General features: G+C 50.0%; 1 protein-coding gene across 4 annotated transcripts in view; it reads left to right on the top strand.

The window, feature by feature from the left end:
- The window catches only part of LOC126484114 (WD repeat-containing protein 43), a 136,956-nt gene that overhangs the window by 73,640 nt on the left and 47,358 nt on the right, over positions 1 to 15,958 (top strand). For 3 of the 4 annotated variants that reach the window (XM_050107496.1, XM_050107498.1, XM_050107499.1), the window contains exon 4: positions 14,270 to 14,434. The exons of the other annotated variant lie outside the window; for it this stretch is intronic. In XM_050107496.1, the coding sequence (XP_049963453.1) occupies positions 14,270 to 14,434 (165 nt within the window). The remainder of the gene's footprint in view (positions 1 to 14,269; positions 14,435 to 15,958) is intronic. 4 annotated transcript variants of the gene reach the window in all.

Here is a 15,958-nt window from a genome sequence, read left to right on the forward strand (position 1 = left end):
TCGTCTGACTGCTCGAATCCCAAGATCACCTGAGCCACTCCCAGTGCAGTTTCAGGCACTACTGTCCTACCCATGACGACTTAATTTTATTTTAGATGGCAATACATGTGTCCTTATACTGGAACCATTTGGTTTGTCTGTTTTTTGTCCTCGAAGAAGCCTATGACACTACTTGGAGGTACAACATCCTTGGCCAACTTCATGAATGGTGGCTACGTGGATGCCTGCCATTTCTTATCCAGTTTTTTCTCAAGAGCCGGCATTTTTGATATTGCGTAGGCGATGCCTTGTCAGACTGCTATGTTCAAGGGAGTGGGGTCCATCAAGGCAGTGTCCTCAGTTTCACATTGTTTGCCATCACTATTAGTGGTGTTTCCTCCACAGTCAGGAGTCCTGTCAAATGCTTTGTTTGTGGGTGACTTGCAATCTTCTACTCTTCCTACGATCTTATAACAACGAGGCGGCTACAACTGACAATTACCCCCCTGCGGGTCCGGGGATTAGAATAGGCCCGAGGTATTCCTGCCTGTCGTAAGAGGCGACTAAAAGGAGTCCCACCCCCTCAAGGGGGTCGTTAGCGCCTGCGTCCGGAGACGGACGGTTCCACGACCTCTATTTGCGGTCATTTTGCTTTTTCACTTCTCGTTTATTCCTTCCTTTGGTTGGTTCCTTTCTTTGCTCTTTTCCACCTCACTGTCTTCCTTACTCTTTCCCTTGTCTTCTTCTCCTTGCCTTCTCATTGCCTTCTTCTCCTTGGTTCTCCTTGCCTTCTCATTGCCTTCTTCTCCTTGGTTCTCCTTGCCTTCTCATTGCCTTCTTCTCATTGCCTTCTTCTCCTTGCCTTCTCATTACCTTCTTCTCCTTGCCTTCTCATTACCTTCTTCTCCTTGCCTTCTCTGGTCTCCGCCTCGGCGTTTGAGACAGTCTGTCCTCTCTCTCCCTCTCTCTCCTCCTTTTCCTCTTCTTCCTTCCTCCCTGTGCGTGCCTGAAGGCCGACCCACGCGTTCGCACGCGTAGCCAGTGACGGGGTAACGCGTAATTCCCCGGCCTGGGTAGACATGTAAGGCACGCGCGTACCCCCTGGTAAAGGCCAGGCCCGGGGAGGGGTGATTGCCTGAGCTGATACCTTCTGACCATGCCGATTGGTCCCTCTGTCTGGTTCTCGGGAGGTGTGACCTGAGGTGTAAACATTCACCTAAGGCGGGAGTGCCCTCTGAGAGGGTCCCCACAAGGAAGGAGTGCGCCATCGGAGACGCTGGCAATCATGGGGGATTCCTCCGCAATGGATTTCACTCCATCTGTTTCGACTTCTGCCCAAAAACGGAAACGTGACCAGCCACCAGTGACAAAAGTACTACCGCCTGCCCCACAGTTCCTCGTCGTTTCTCGATCTGAGGACGGAAAGGATTTTTCCTCTGTCAACCCTTTCGTTATCCAGAAGGGTGTAGATGCCATAGCCGGATCTGTCAAATCTTGTACCAGGTTGTGTAACGGTACCTTATTACTAGAAACTGAGAGCGCCTTTCAGGCACAAAAACTGCTACGGGCCACACTCCTGTACACGTTCCCTGTGCGGGTGGAGGCTCACCGAACTTTGAATTCGTCTCGTGGTGTGGTCTATACTAGCTCCCTCGACGGATTGACTGACGAGGAGATTCAATCATTCCTCGCTGAGCAGTGCATGACGGCTGTCCATAGGGTCATGAAAAAGGTCAACAATGACCTTGTACCGACCCGGACACTTTTCTTGACCTTCAATAGTGTTAAGCTGCCATCGCGCATCAAGGCGGGCTACGAGGTTATTTCTGTTCGCCCCTATGTCCCGACACCTACGCGCTGCTAACAGTGTCAGCGTTTCAATCACACTCGACAGTCTTGTTCCAATGCGGCTAAATGTGTCACTTGTGGCAGGGATGCCCATCAGGGTGACTGTCCGCCTCCGTCTCCTCGTTGTGTGAACTGTCAGGGTGACCATGCCGCATCCTCCCGCGACTGTCCTGTCTATAAGGAAGAACGCTGTATCCAAGAAATTCGGGTCAAAGAGAAAGTGTCCACCTCGGCTGCTCGCAAGCTATTGGCTAGTAGGAAGCCCACGCTGCTCCCAGCGGGGAAATACAGTACTGTCCTCGCCTCTCCTCGGACTACCCGGGAGGTGGCAACCCAGACATGCGATCTGACCTTCAGCACCACGGTCGTCCGTTCGGCCAGTGCTAAGATCGCCCGGTCAACGTCTCCTCTTCCTCCCGTCACCCCTCAGACACAAGCACCTTCATCAGCTTCTGCCAAGACGAAGACCCAGAAGTCCGATGCACGGGCCTTCAAGAAGGAACCGTCCCGTGCAGACTTCCTACGTACCTCGACCTCCCAGCCTTCGACCGGTACTTCCACCAAACGTCCTTCCAAGAAGGCTCATAGGAAGCACAGTTCTCCTTCTCCGCCACGGTGCATTTCTTCTCCTGTGCCACCCAGCGGTTGCCGCCCCAGGCCGTCATCCGTTTCGCCTGGCCGCACCGCTGGTAGCCGAACATCTGGCCGTTCACCGGCGGAGGAAGCTCCCCCTCCCGGCCTTCTTCCCAAGATGGCCGATGAACCTATAGACCCCATGGACGATGACTGTCCGCCTACTGATAGCGGCGGCAGTGCTCGCTCGAAGCCAGGCCCTCAGCGGCCTTCGAGGTGACCCCTTCTTTCGTCTTCCTTTTCTTCTTACGATGGCACTTATTCACTGGAATATTCGCAGCATTCGCTCCAACCGAGAGGACTTGAAGTTGCTGCTCCGCTTGCACCGTCCGCTCGTCGTAGCCCTCCAGGAAACGAAGCTACGCCCATGCGATCAAATTGCCTTGGCACACTACACCTCTGTGCGTTTTGACCTACCCCCTGTGGTAGGTATCCCGGCCCATGGAGGGGTTATGTTGCTGGTCCGGGATGATATTTACTACGATCCCATCACGTTGCACACCGGCCTGCAGGCAGTAGCCATCCGCATTACTCTCCCCACTTTTACATTTTCCATATGTACCGTTTACACTCCATCATCCTCTGCCGTTACCAGGGCAGACATGATGCAACTTATTGCTCAGCTACCTGCACCATTTTTGTTAACTGGAGACTTCAATGCCCACCATCCCCTTTGGGGCTCTCCAGCATCCTGCCCGAGGGGCTCCCTGTTAGCAGACCTTTTCAACCAGCTCAATCTTGTCTGCCTCAATACTGGCGCCCCTACTTTTCTTTCGGATGCATCTCACACCTATTCCCATTTAGACCTCTCTATATGTATTCCCCAACTTGCACGCCGGTTTGAGTGGTATGCGCTTTCTGATACATATTCGAGCGACCACTTCCTGTGTGTTATCCATCTCCTGCAGCATACCCCCTCTCCGTGCTCCTCTAGTTGGACCATCTCCAAGACAGACTGGCGGCTCTTCTCTTCCAGGGCGACCTTTCAGGACAAAACATTCACAAGCTGCGATCGTCAGGTCGCACACCTCACGGACGTCATTCTCGCTGCTGCTGAATATTCCATCCCTCACCCTACTTCTTCTCCACGTCGCGTACCGGTCCCCTGGTGGACTGCAGCATGTAGAGACGCTTTATGTGCTCGTCGACGTGCTTTACGCACCTTTAAACGCCACCCTACAGTGGTGAATTGTATCAATTATAAACGATTACGTGCTCAGTGTCGTCGTGTTATTAAAGAAAGCAAGGAAGCCAGCTGGGCTGCTTTCACAAGCACCTTCAACAGTTCTACTACTTCTTCTGTTGTCTGGGGTAACCTGCGCTGGCTATCTGGCACTGAGGTCCACTCACCAGTTTCCGGCTTGACGGTCGCGAATGACGTCCTTGTGGCCCCTGAGGATGTCTCCAATGCCTTCGGCCGCTTTTTCGCCGAGGTTTCGAGCTCCGCTCATTACCACCCTGCCTTCCTCCCCCGCAAACAGGCAGAGGAGGCTAGGCCACCTAACTTCCGCTCCTCGAATCGTGAAAGTTATAATGCCCCATTCACCATGCGGGAACTCGAAAACGCACTTGGCCGATCACGGTCCTCCGCTCCAGGGCCTGATTCTATTCATATTCAGATGCTGAAGAACCTTTCTCCTGCGGGTAAAGGTTTTCTTCTTCGTACTTACAATCGCATCTGGATTGAGGGACATGTTCCCGCATGCTGGCACGAGTCTATTGTTGTCCCGATTCCTAAGCCGGGGAAGGACAAGCACTTGCCTTCCAGTTATCGACCCATCTCGCTTACCAGCTGTGTCTGTAAAGTGATGGAGCGAATGGTTAACTCTCGATTGGTTTGGCTGCTCGAGTCTCGACGCCTACTTACCAATGTACAATGTGGATTTCGTAGGCGCCGCTCTGCTGTTGACCATCTGGTTACCTTGTTGACCTTCATTATGAATAACTTCTTGCGGAAGCGCCCGACCGCGGCTGTGTTCTTTGATTTGGAGAAGGCTTACGACACCTGTTGGAGGGCGGGCATTCTCCGCACCATGCATACATGGGGCCTTCGCGGTCGCCTCCCTCTTTTTATTCGTTCTTTTTTAATGGATCGACGGTTCAGGGTACGTGTGGGTTCTGTCCTGTCGGACACCTTTCGCCAGGAGAATGGGGTGCCACAGGGCTCAGTTTTAAGCGTCGCTCTCTTTGCCATCGCGATCAATCCAATAATGGATTGCCTCCCAGCTGATGTATCAGGCTCCCTTTTCGTGGACGATTTTACCATCTATTGCAGCGCGCAGTGTACACGTGTCCTGGAGCGCTGTCTTCAGCGTTCTCTTGACCGTCTTTACTCCTGGAGTGTCGCCAATGGCTTCCGTTTTTCTGCCGAGAAGACGGTCTGTATTAACTTCTGGCGCTACAAAGAGTTTCTCCCACCGTCCTTACGACTCGGTCCCGTTGCTCTCCCAATTGTGGAGACAACAAAATTTTTAGGTCTTACATTTGACAAGAAACTTAGCTGGTCTCCACATGTGTCATATTTGGCTGCCCGTTGTACCCGTTCTTTAAATGTCCTCCGTGTTCTCAGTGGTATGTCGTGGGGAACGGATCGAACCAGCCTGCTTCATCTATATCGGTCGATCGTCCGCTCCAAGCTGGATTATGGGAGCTTCGTATACTCCTCTGCACGGCCATCCATCTTACGCCGCCTCAACTCCATACAACATCGGGGTTTACGACTTGCGATCGGAGCGTTTTATACTAGTCCCGTCGAGAGTCTTCATGCTGACGCTGGTGAGTTGCCACTCACCTACCGGCGCGATATACTGCTTTGTCGGTATGCCTGTCGGCTACTGGCAATGCCCGACCACCCGTCTCATCGTTCCTTTTTTGATGACTCTCTCGACAGTCAATACGGGTTGTATGTCTCTGCCCTGCTACCTCCTGGAGTTCGCTTTCGTCGCCTCCTTCAACACCATAATTTTTCACTCCCTGCAACCTTTCGAGTGGGCGAGAGCCACACGCCACCTTGGCTCCAGGCTCAGGTTCGCGTCCACCTTGACCTCTGCTCGCTCCCGAAGGAGGTTACCCCCGGTTCAGTCTACCACTCCCGTTTTATCGAACTTCGTTCGAAGTTCATTAATATGACCTTCATTTATACAGATGGCTCTAAGACCAATGACTGGGTTGGGTGTTCCTTTATTGTCGGGGCACAAAGTTTCAAATACCGGCTCCATGGCTCCGAACACGGTCTTCACAGCTGAGCTCTTTGCCCTCTACCAGGCTGTCCTTTACATCTGCCGCCACCGACATTCTGCATACGTCATCTGCTCCGATTCCCTGAGCGCTATCCAGAGCCTCAGTGATCCGTACCCGGTTCACCCTTTCGTGCACCGGATCCAACGCTCTCTTCAGCAGCTGGTAGACGTTGGTTCTCCGGTTAGCTTTATGTGGGTTCCTGGCCATGTCGGTATCCCTGGGAACGAAGCTGCAGATGCCGCGGCCAAGGCTGCGGTCCTCCAGCCTCGGACAGCATCTTGTTGTGTCCCTTCGTCAGATTGTAGCAGGGTAATTTGTCGTCGCATTTTATCGCAGTGGCATGCCGATTGGGCTGCACTTACAGACAACAAACTTCGGGCCCTGAAACCTCTTCCCGTGGCTTGGACGTCCTCCTCACGCCCTTCTCGGCGGGAGGAGGTCGTTTTGGCCCGGTTACGAATTGGCCACTGCCGGTTCAGCCATCGCCATCTGCTGACGGCTGCACCGGCGCCGTTCTGCCCATGTGGGCAATTGCTGACGGTCTGCCACATTTTAACGGTGTGTCCAGATTTTAACACCCTGCGTCTTGAACTTGGCCTGCCATGTACTGTAGAAGCCATTTTAGCGGATGACCCACGAGCAGCTGCTCGCGTTCTTCATTTTATCAATTTGACAACCCTCTCAAAGGACATTTGATTCTGCTGTTTTCCTTTTTTAATCCTATGCCTGTCAGTCTGTCTTTTATCGTGTTTTCCGTTTCGTTGCTGTTTTAAACTTGTGACTCGCGGTGCATTCCTCCCGTAGTCTGGGCGCTAATGACCGTTGAAGTTGTGCACCCTAAATCCACAAAAAAAACTGACAATTAGGATAATGGAAACCTGGGCCAGGACAACTAGTTTCTGGTCCTCACCTGAGAAGACTACACGTGTCAATTTTAACCATGCTCATTGAAGTTTTAACCAACCTGTGATCAAAATGGGGGACAATATTTTCCATTTTCAAGAAACTGTATGCTTTTTGGGTTTATTATTTGACTTGAAATGAACTTGGCTGCCACTCCTGAAAGACCTACAGACAAAGGGCTTCCAGTCACTGAATATTTTGAAATGCCTTAGCTGAAAAACATGGGGAGCTGACAGGTGCCACCTCCTGCAGTTTTAAAGGGCATTCATTCAATCGTGTTTAGATTATGGTAGTGTGGTCTACGGATCAGCCTGTCCTTCCTGTCTCAAGGTGTTAGATGCTATCCACCATGAGGGGATTCGGATATCGACTGGAGCCTTTTGGATCAGCCCAGTTCAGCGTGTGTATCACGAACATCACCTATCCCATCAAAGGCAAGGCTGCCTGTGAAACCAGTCATGTTATCTACAAGCTAATCTGCAACCACTGTGCTGCATTCTGTGTGGGCATGACAACCAACAAGCTGCCTGTCCACATGAATGGCCCACAACAAACTGTGGCCAAGATACAAGTGGACCACCCTGATGCTGAACACATTGCCAAACATGATATCCCTCATTTCAATGACTGCTTCACAGCCTGTGCCGTATGGATCATTACCACCAACACCATCTATTCTGAATTGCTCAGATGGGTACTTTCCCTGCAATACATCCTACGTTCCTGTAACCCTCCTGGCCTCAACCTTTGTTTGTCACTGTCCTCACCCATTCGGCCTCCTCCGTGTTCCCATTCCAGCATGACACAGCCGTCATTTCACCATGACAACCAGTCTTTTTTATTTCTGTATTTTCCACTACTTCCCCCACTCCCCTCCCCACCTCTCCCGCTGCGGGTCTGAGGGTTAGAATAGGCCTGAGGTATTCCTGCCTGTCGTAAGGGATGACTAAAAGGAGTTTCACATGTTTCAGCCCTTATGTGATGGTCCCCTGTACGGTTTGACCTCCATTCTTCAAAATTTTCCCGAAGAGCGAGCCAATTGTGGAAGGGTGCCTTACAAGGTGCATCGTGTCCATTGTGCGTGGAGATCTTTAGCCGACTTTCTCATCGTTGTTGCAGTCCTGCCCATTCTCCGTCTCTTGTGCAAGGACACCTCCCTGGTTGCGTTTTTCACCATGCACTATGCAGTGTTGATTTCTGCGTAGACGATGACCATGGACTGCTTTACGCCTGATATCCAGCACGGTAGCCAGTCCGTTGTGATGGTACTGCCATGTACCCTGTTGGTTGTAGCCCCCTGACCTCACAGGGATCGCTCTGCTGATGCCTGTGCAGTTAACTCCCCATGTAAGCCAAGGGGTAGATGCCCATCCCCCTGGGGCATCGGGACTACCGGCAATGGCCATCCTGCCAGATGGCCTTTGCTGCGGCTGGGTAACGCTGGTGGGGAGGGCCCTGGTCGGAGTGGGTGGCATCAGGGCAGATGACACGCGATGAAGTGTAGTCTATCATCTCTTGCTGGTGGTGAAACACCAGCAGCCTCTAAGCGGTCACGAACTCAATTCAACGCAAAGAAGTACGACACCAAATCGTTCCCCTCCCTGGCCACACCATGAGAGGAACGTCAGGCTAAGGATGACAGCGGATCTTATTGGCCCCCGTACCTTGTATGTTCGAGAGCTGATTGGGTATCTTTCATGGTGATGAAACCTCAGTCTTTTGTTGAGCAATTAGAGGACAAGTTCTGGGAGGTGGAGGGCTTACTGAAAATGAGATCTGAGGGCTTACTGAAAATGAGATCTTGGTCAGGCTTGATCAAAACAGCATCTTCTGCCGAGTCACGTGAGTTACTCGCTTGTGACAAGCTGGGGGATGTTTCTGTAACCATCACGCCCCATAAGAGATTAAGTAGGGTCCAGGGTATCATATTTCACAGAGACCTTCTTTTGCAGTCCGACGATGAGCTGCGCGCCAATTTAGAGCGGTGAGGTGTACATTTCATCCAGTGTGTCCACCTGGGTCTGAAGGATAATCAGGTTGCCACCGGTGCCTTCATCTTGGCCTTTGAGGGGGATACATTGACCGAGAAGGTCAAGGTGATGGTCTACCGGTGTGATATAAAGCCCTATATCCCTCCCCCGATGCGATGCTTTAAGTGCTGGAAGTTCGGCCGTACGCCTTCCCGCTGTACTTTGTGTCACATGCCGAGATTACGGACGCCCATCACATCCCAATACTCCATGTGCCCCGCCTCCCATCTGTGTCAACTGTGATCACCTTGCTCGCCTGACTGCAGGATTCTCCAGAAAGAAAAGAAAATCGTGGAGTAAAAAACCCTGGGCAGACTGACCTACACTGAGGCTAATAGAAAATTTGAACGCCTGCATCCTGTGCGTATGACATCGTCTTAACTGCCGCCACAACAGTTCTGGCACCATCAGCTCCGCCAAACCAGGTCATCTCTCAGAGCCGGAAAACTACACCTGCCCCATTGATGGTGGAGGGCATTTCCCTCCCTGTTGCTCCTGCACCAACTACTTCGGGAGCAACATCCTCCCCCCCCCAAACAATTGGGGACATCCGTCCCCACTTCTAAGCCGGAGAAGCATAAGTCTTCTTTAGCTTCTCTCACCAGGAATGGGTCCCTTGGGTCACTCCCTTCCCAGGTTTCTTCTAGTGGGAAAAATGACACCCACCAGTGGCTGAAGAGCCCAAAAGCAGCTGGTCGTAGGGCTTCACGCTAATCCTCAGTCCCGGAGACTGAGCCAGTGAAGTCCTCCCTGCCAGGGAAACCCAAGGAGCAGCGAGAGAAATCCAAAATGAAAACCCATAAAACCAAGGAAATTGTGGTGGCACCCACACCACTGCCACCTACAAGCTCTGCGGCTGAGGATGGGGTGGAGATTTTGGCATCCGCTGAGGACCTAGATCTCGCCAGACCCTCAGACTCGATGGATATAGACTGCTCAGGCAATAAATTGGTGGCAGCAGGTGACTCTGAGGCGTAAAATGCCTCATTGAATGTTCCATGCCTTCCCAGTCTGACGATGTGATCCTCCAATGGAATTGCGGTGGTTTTTTCCAACGCCTGGCTGAGTTACAGCAACTGTTAAGCTTTACACGTGGTATCTGCATTGCCCTCCAGGAAACCTGGTTCCCAGCAATGCAGACCCCTACCCTCTGCGGCTATAAGGGATATTATAGGAACCGTAGCGACTATAATTGAGTGTCGGGTGGAGTTTGCGTTTATATGTCCTAAACTCGGTCTGTAGTGAATGTGTGCCCCCTTCAAACCCCTCTTGAAGCTGTGGCTGTCAGAATAAGGACGATGCAGGAAAGAACTGTCTGCAGTGTATATCTTCCTCCAGATGGTGCAGTACCCCTGAATGTATTAGGTGCACTGATTGATCAACTCCCTAAACCTTTCCTACTTCTGGGAGATTTTAATGCCCATAACCCCTTGTAGTGTGGTACCATGCTTACTGGCTGAAACAGAGGTGTCGAAACTTTACTGTCGCAGTTCAACCTCTACCTCTTAGATACTGGGGTCGCCACACAGTTCAGTGTGGCTCATGGTAGTTACTTGGCCATTGCTTTATCAATTTGCAGCCCAGGACTTCTCCCATCTATCCACTGGAGAGCACATGGCGACCTGTGTGGTAGTGTGTGTGGTAATGCCACTTCTCCATCTTCCTATCATTGCCCCAGCGTCTGCCACATGGATGCCTGCCCAGATGGGCTTTGAACAAGGCAGACTGGGGAACTTTCACCTCTGCTGTCACCGCTGAATCTCCACCACGCGGTAACATCGATGTGATGGTTGAGCAGGTGACTAGCACAATTGTTTCTGCGGCAGAAAACACAATCCCTCGCTCTTTAGGGTGCCCGAGGCATAAGGCAATCCTTGGTGGTCGCCGGAAGTCGCTGAAGCAATTAAGGAGCATCGGCGAGCTCCACAGTGGCATAAACGGCACCCTTTCTTGGAGCACCTCATAGCCTTTAAGCGGCTTCGTGCCCGTGTACGCCAACTTATAAAACAACGGAAACAGGAGTGTGGAAGAGATGTGTGTCGACCATTGGGTGCCATACGTCACCTTCCCAAGTCTGGACGAAGATCAGATGTCTTTTTGGGTACCAGTCCCCAACAGGTGTCCCTGGTGTTACCATCAATGGCGAGTTATGTACTGACGCAAATGCGATTTGCGAGCACTTTGCTGAGCACTTTGCTCGAGCCTCTGTGTCGGAGAATAACCCCCCAGCATTTCACACACTCAAACGGAGGCTGGAAGGGAACGTCCTCTCATTCACTACACGCTGCAGTGAATCCTATAATGCCCCATTTACAGAGTGGGAGCTCCTCAGTGCTCTTGCACATTGCCCCGACACAGCTCCTGGGCCTGATCGCATCCACAGCCAAATGATTAGACATCTCTCATCTGACTACAAGCGACATCTTCTCATTTTCAACCAGATCTGGTGCGATGGCGTCTTTCTATCGCAGTGGCAGGAGAGCACCATCATTCCGTTGCTCAAACCCGGTAAAAACCCACTTGATGTGGATAGCTATCGGCCCATCAGCCTCACCAACATTCTTTGTAAGCTGCTGGAACGTATGGTATGTCGGCAGTTGGGTTGGGTCGGGTCCTGGAGTCACGTGGCTTGCTGGCTCCATATCAGGGCGGCTTCCGCCAGGGTTGCTCTACCACTGATAATCTTGTGTTCATCGAGTCTGCCATCCGAACAGCCTTTTCCAGACAGCAACACCTGATTGCTCTTTCTTGACTTACCTAAAGCATACAACACGACTTGGCAGAGTCATATCCTTGCCACATTCTATGAGTGGGGTCTCCGGGGACCACTCCCGATTTTTTTATCCAAAACTTTGTCGTTCCGTACTTTCAGTGTCCAAGTTGGTGACTCCCATAGTTCCAACCATATCCAGGAGAAAGGAGTCCCGCAAGGCTCTGCATTTAGTGTCTCTCTATTTTTAGTGACCATTAGCGATCTAGTAGCAGCTGTCAGGCCCTCCGTCTCACCTTCTCCGTATGCAGACGACTTCTGCATTTTGTACTGCTGCTCCAGTACTGTTGTTCCTGAGCGATGCCTCCAGGGAGCCATCCACAAGGCGCACTCATGCACTCTAGCCCACAGCTTCCAGTTTTCAGCCGCAAAGTCGTGTGTCATGCATTTCTGTCGGTGTTGTAACGTTCATCCGGAACCCACACTTTATCTTAATGACGATCCATATTCTGTAGTGGAGACATACCAATTCCTAGGACTGATTTTCGATGCTGTATTGACTTGGCTCCGTCATCTTCGTCAGCTTAATCAGAAGTGCTGGCAGCACCTCAGTGCCCTCCGTTGCTTGAGCAACACCAATTGGGTTGCAGATCTCTGTACGCTGCTGCAGCTGTACAGAGCCCTTGCCCAATCCCAAATTGACTATGGAAGTGTGGTTTATGGTTTGGCAGTGCCTTCAGCATTGCATTTACTCGACCCTGTGCACCACTGTGGGGTTCAATTAGCGACAGGAGCTTTTAGGACGAGTCCGGTGACCAGTGTGGTGTCCCTCCACTGCAGATCAGACATGCGCAACTGCTCGCCAGTTACGCAGCGCACATTCATAGTTCCCCTGACATCCAAATTACTGTCTCCTTTTCCCACCCACGGCAGTCCATCTGCTGCATCGGCGGCCCAGATCAGGGCTAACGATTGCGCTTCGCGTGTGGTCCTTTCTCTCCGAATTGGAGTCCTTGCCTTTACCACCTCTACTTGTGGTCCGTTCACATACACCTCCATGTTGTACGCCTCAGCTGCAGCTTTGTCTGGACCTTTTGCATGGCCCTAAGGACTCCATTAACCCTGCCGCTATCCGCTGTCACTTCCTCTCGATCCTTGACGTGTTGCGGGGCTCTGAAGTGGTTTACACCGATGCATCGTTGGCTGATAGTCGTGTAGGCTACACATGTGTTCATGGAGGATGCATGGAGCAACACTCCTTGCCAGTTAGCTGCTGTGTTTTCACTGCAGAGCTGGCGGGCGTATCTCGTGCTCTTGGTTACATCCGCTCATGCCCTGGCAAGTCATTTCTCCTGTGTATTGACTCATTGAGCAGCCTACAAGCTATCGACCAGTGCTACCTTCGCCACCCTCTGGTAGTGTCCATTCAGGAGTCCATCTATGCCCTGGAACAGTCCGGCTGTTCTGTGGTGTTTGTGTGGACCCCAGGACATGTCGGAATCCCCAATGACGAACTTGCCGACAGGCTGGCCAAACAGGGGACACGAAAACCACTTCTGGAGATAGGCATCTCCGAAGCTGACGTGCGTTCTGTCTTACACCGCAGGGTTTTCCGGCTTTGGGAGACGTAATGGCATAACAGCACACACAACAAACTGCATGTCATTAAGGAGAGTATGAATGAGTGGAAGTCTTCCATGCAGGCCTCTCGCAGGAAATCAGTTGACCTCTGCTGGATCCGCATTGGCCATATGTGGCTAACGCATGGTTACCTGCTCCGTTGTGCGGACACACCTCAGTGTTGCTGTGGCTCCCAAATGACAGTTGTCCACCTCCTGTCTACTGCCCACTTTTAGCCGCTCTGCGGCAGACTTTTAACTTTCCCAGCACCCTTCCCTTGGTGTTGGGCGACAGTGCCTCCAGAGCAACTTTAGTTTTATGTTTTATCTGTGAGAGTGGGTTTCATACTTCTATGTAGGTTTTAGTGCATGTCCTTTGTCCCTCTGTGTCCTCCACCCTAGTGCTTTTAGGGTGGAGGTTTTAATGTGTTGCAGAGTGGCTGGCTTTCCCTTTTTATTCTTGTGGTTGGCCAGCCACTGTAATTTGCTTTCATGTTTTACTCCCTTCTGTTTCTAGCATCTCTCTGTTGTTTTCTTGTCCTCTTTTGTTCCTTTTAGTATTTGTTGCCTTCCCTTCGTTCTTGTGGCTTTTCATTTCTTTCCGTTTTGTGTTACATGTTTCGTCCGTTTTATTCTCACCCTTGTGGCATTGTTTTATTAGGTCAAGGGACCAACGACCTCGTAGTTTGGTCCTTTGTCCCGCTTTTAAACCAACCAACCAACCCACCCACCCACCTCCCCACCTCTCTCCTGCCATATGTCTAAACCGCAGCACTTCACTGTCTGCCACCCCCACCATACTATCCCTCCCCACGTCAGCCTCCTGCTTACCCCCACTCAGTTGCCACTCCCATCATGCACTGGTGCTGCTGCTCGCAGTGTTGTTTTAGTTACAGGTTGTGTGTGTGTGTGTGTGTGTGTGTGTGTGTGTGTGTGTGTGTGTGTGTGTGTGTGTTGTCAAAGGCCTTAATGTGTGAATCTTCTTGTAGTGCCTATCTGTGACTCGGCATCTCCGCTATATAGTGATTAGCAATTTTCCTTCTCTAATATTGTTACATTCCATACTGGATTTTTCATTGTTTGATCTTTAGTCCGGGAATAGTACAAGGAGAAAAGGGGTTGTAGTTGTATTTGGGGTATGTACCGCTTCTCAAATCTTTCTCATGTAGGAGGATTGCTGACTAAAAAGCTTTTCTCTTTCTTTCAGGCTTAGTGGTATAAATTTTTTTATTGTGTTTGTATAGAACTCTGGTTGAAGGATGGGAATGATGCAAAAACAGGTGTTAATAAAAGTTTGATTCTTGCAGGTCATTGAATCCCTCCAATAGAAACAAAACGCCAGTGGCTTCTTTTGTAATGGAGGACATTGCTGTCAGTGTGACAGTTTTCAGCAGCTCAGAAACGCAACAGATTACTTTGGGTACTGTTACGAGAAGCGGTGTGCTTCATTTGTACAGGCATCAGCTGAACGGGTGAGTTTTATTGACTGGTTTTTAGATATTTTAGTAAAAGATTTTTTAAGAGCTCTTGTAAAATCTGCTTTGTGACTTGAACTTTAGAAGCTCATAAATAATTTCAAATGTGTTGTTTGTTTTATATAATTTTGCACAGTAGCACTTCTGTCAGATTGCAATAGAGCCCTCAATCATCCCCCCCCCCCTCTTCCCCCACATACAGTATTCTTTTTCTCATAGTCGTGGTTTGTAATTTCACAGTTCAGAGGCTTCCTTCAGCTGGCAGTTTTTCAAGGAGCTACTTGCTTGGTGGGTTAGTGGCCATGTGCGTAAAAGAAACAGTATTCCATTTGAGTCCATAGATGTATCACGGCGCTGCACTGAACAGATATTTGAATGTTGTGCAGGGGCAGTTGAATTTAGTGAAACCAAACTCCTAATTGTTGTTGTTTATAGGTACCCAGAGAGTGTTCTTGGTTCACTTTACAGGAAGTGCAAAAATTAGTTATATGTTGCGACTTCAATATTAATTTAGTATATGATGGTGCGAGAAGAAAGATGTTGGTGGATTTCCTAAATTCATATGATCTGATGCAGATGGTGTTCTTCCCATCTAGGGTGCAGGGGAACAGTAGCACAGCCATAGACAGTATTTTTATTCATTCTTCGTTACTAGATTGGCCTTTTGTTAGTAAAAGGGTGAATGCCTTTCCAGACAATGATGCACAAATTTTATCATTAAAAGGCTTTTGTACTCAGACAAATCTCACATATAATTACAAACTATGTAAGAAAGTTAATCCAGCAGCAATAGAGTTTTTTAAACCTTGTCGTGAGGCAGGATGTTTATAGTGCTGATAACGTAGATGATAAATATAATGCTTCTCTTAAAACATTTCCCATGCTCTTTGAGACTTGCTTCACATTAGAATGTTCTGAACAGGGTACTATAGCCTGCGTCACCTAGTACGGCACTTCCACGCATAGAGGCAGAGTGGAAAGGAAGCGGGGGGAGGGGGGGGGGATGTGTACTGCGCATGTGTGGCAGCAAAGTGCGGGCAAACGAAGTCCACATTGCTGAACTGCGTTGCTGCGGACAACAGTCAAGCTCGTTTGCCTATGGTACATTGTATTATATGTCCAGATCTATGAGGGGAGTAATAAGTATTAAAACAGATTTTGATCAGTCGTCATGAGAGAAATATTTATTTACGTCTTGATGACGTTGTGTACACGGCTTCACAGATTTACTCTGCATGACATTGGGAGGTGAGAACAGCTGACAGAGCTTTTTGAAGATGTGTAGTAAAATTTTTCTCGAAACAATAATTGTCTAATGAGAAGGTAATTGAAACTGCTTGCAATAATTACCGTTTATTGCGATTTGAATTGCATTATAAGTAAAAATTTAATACACAACTAAATTAACTTCAAGCACAAACCAAAATCGTTATATTTGCTTGACAACTGCTTCTGCACAATAGAATTTTTAAAAATGTGTGTGTGTGTGTGTGTGTGTGTGTGTGTGTGTGTGTGTAGTTA

Source organism: Schistocerca serialis, chromosome 6 (assembly GCF_023864345.2).
Source record: "Schistocerca serialis cubense isolate TAMUIC-IGC-003099 chromosome 6, iqSchSeri2.2, whole genome shotgun sequence".
Taxonomy (NCBI): Eukaryota; Metazoa; Arthropoda; class Insecta; order Orthoptera; family Acrididae; genus Schistocerca; species Schistocerca serialis.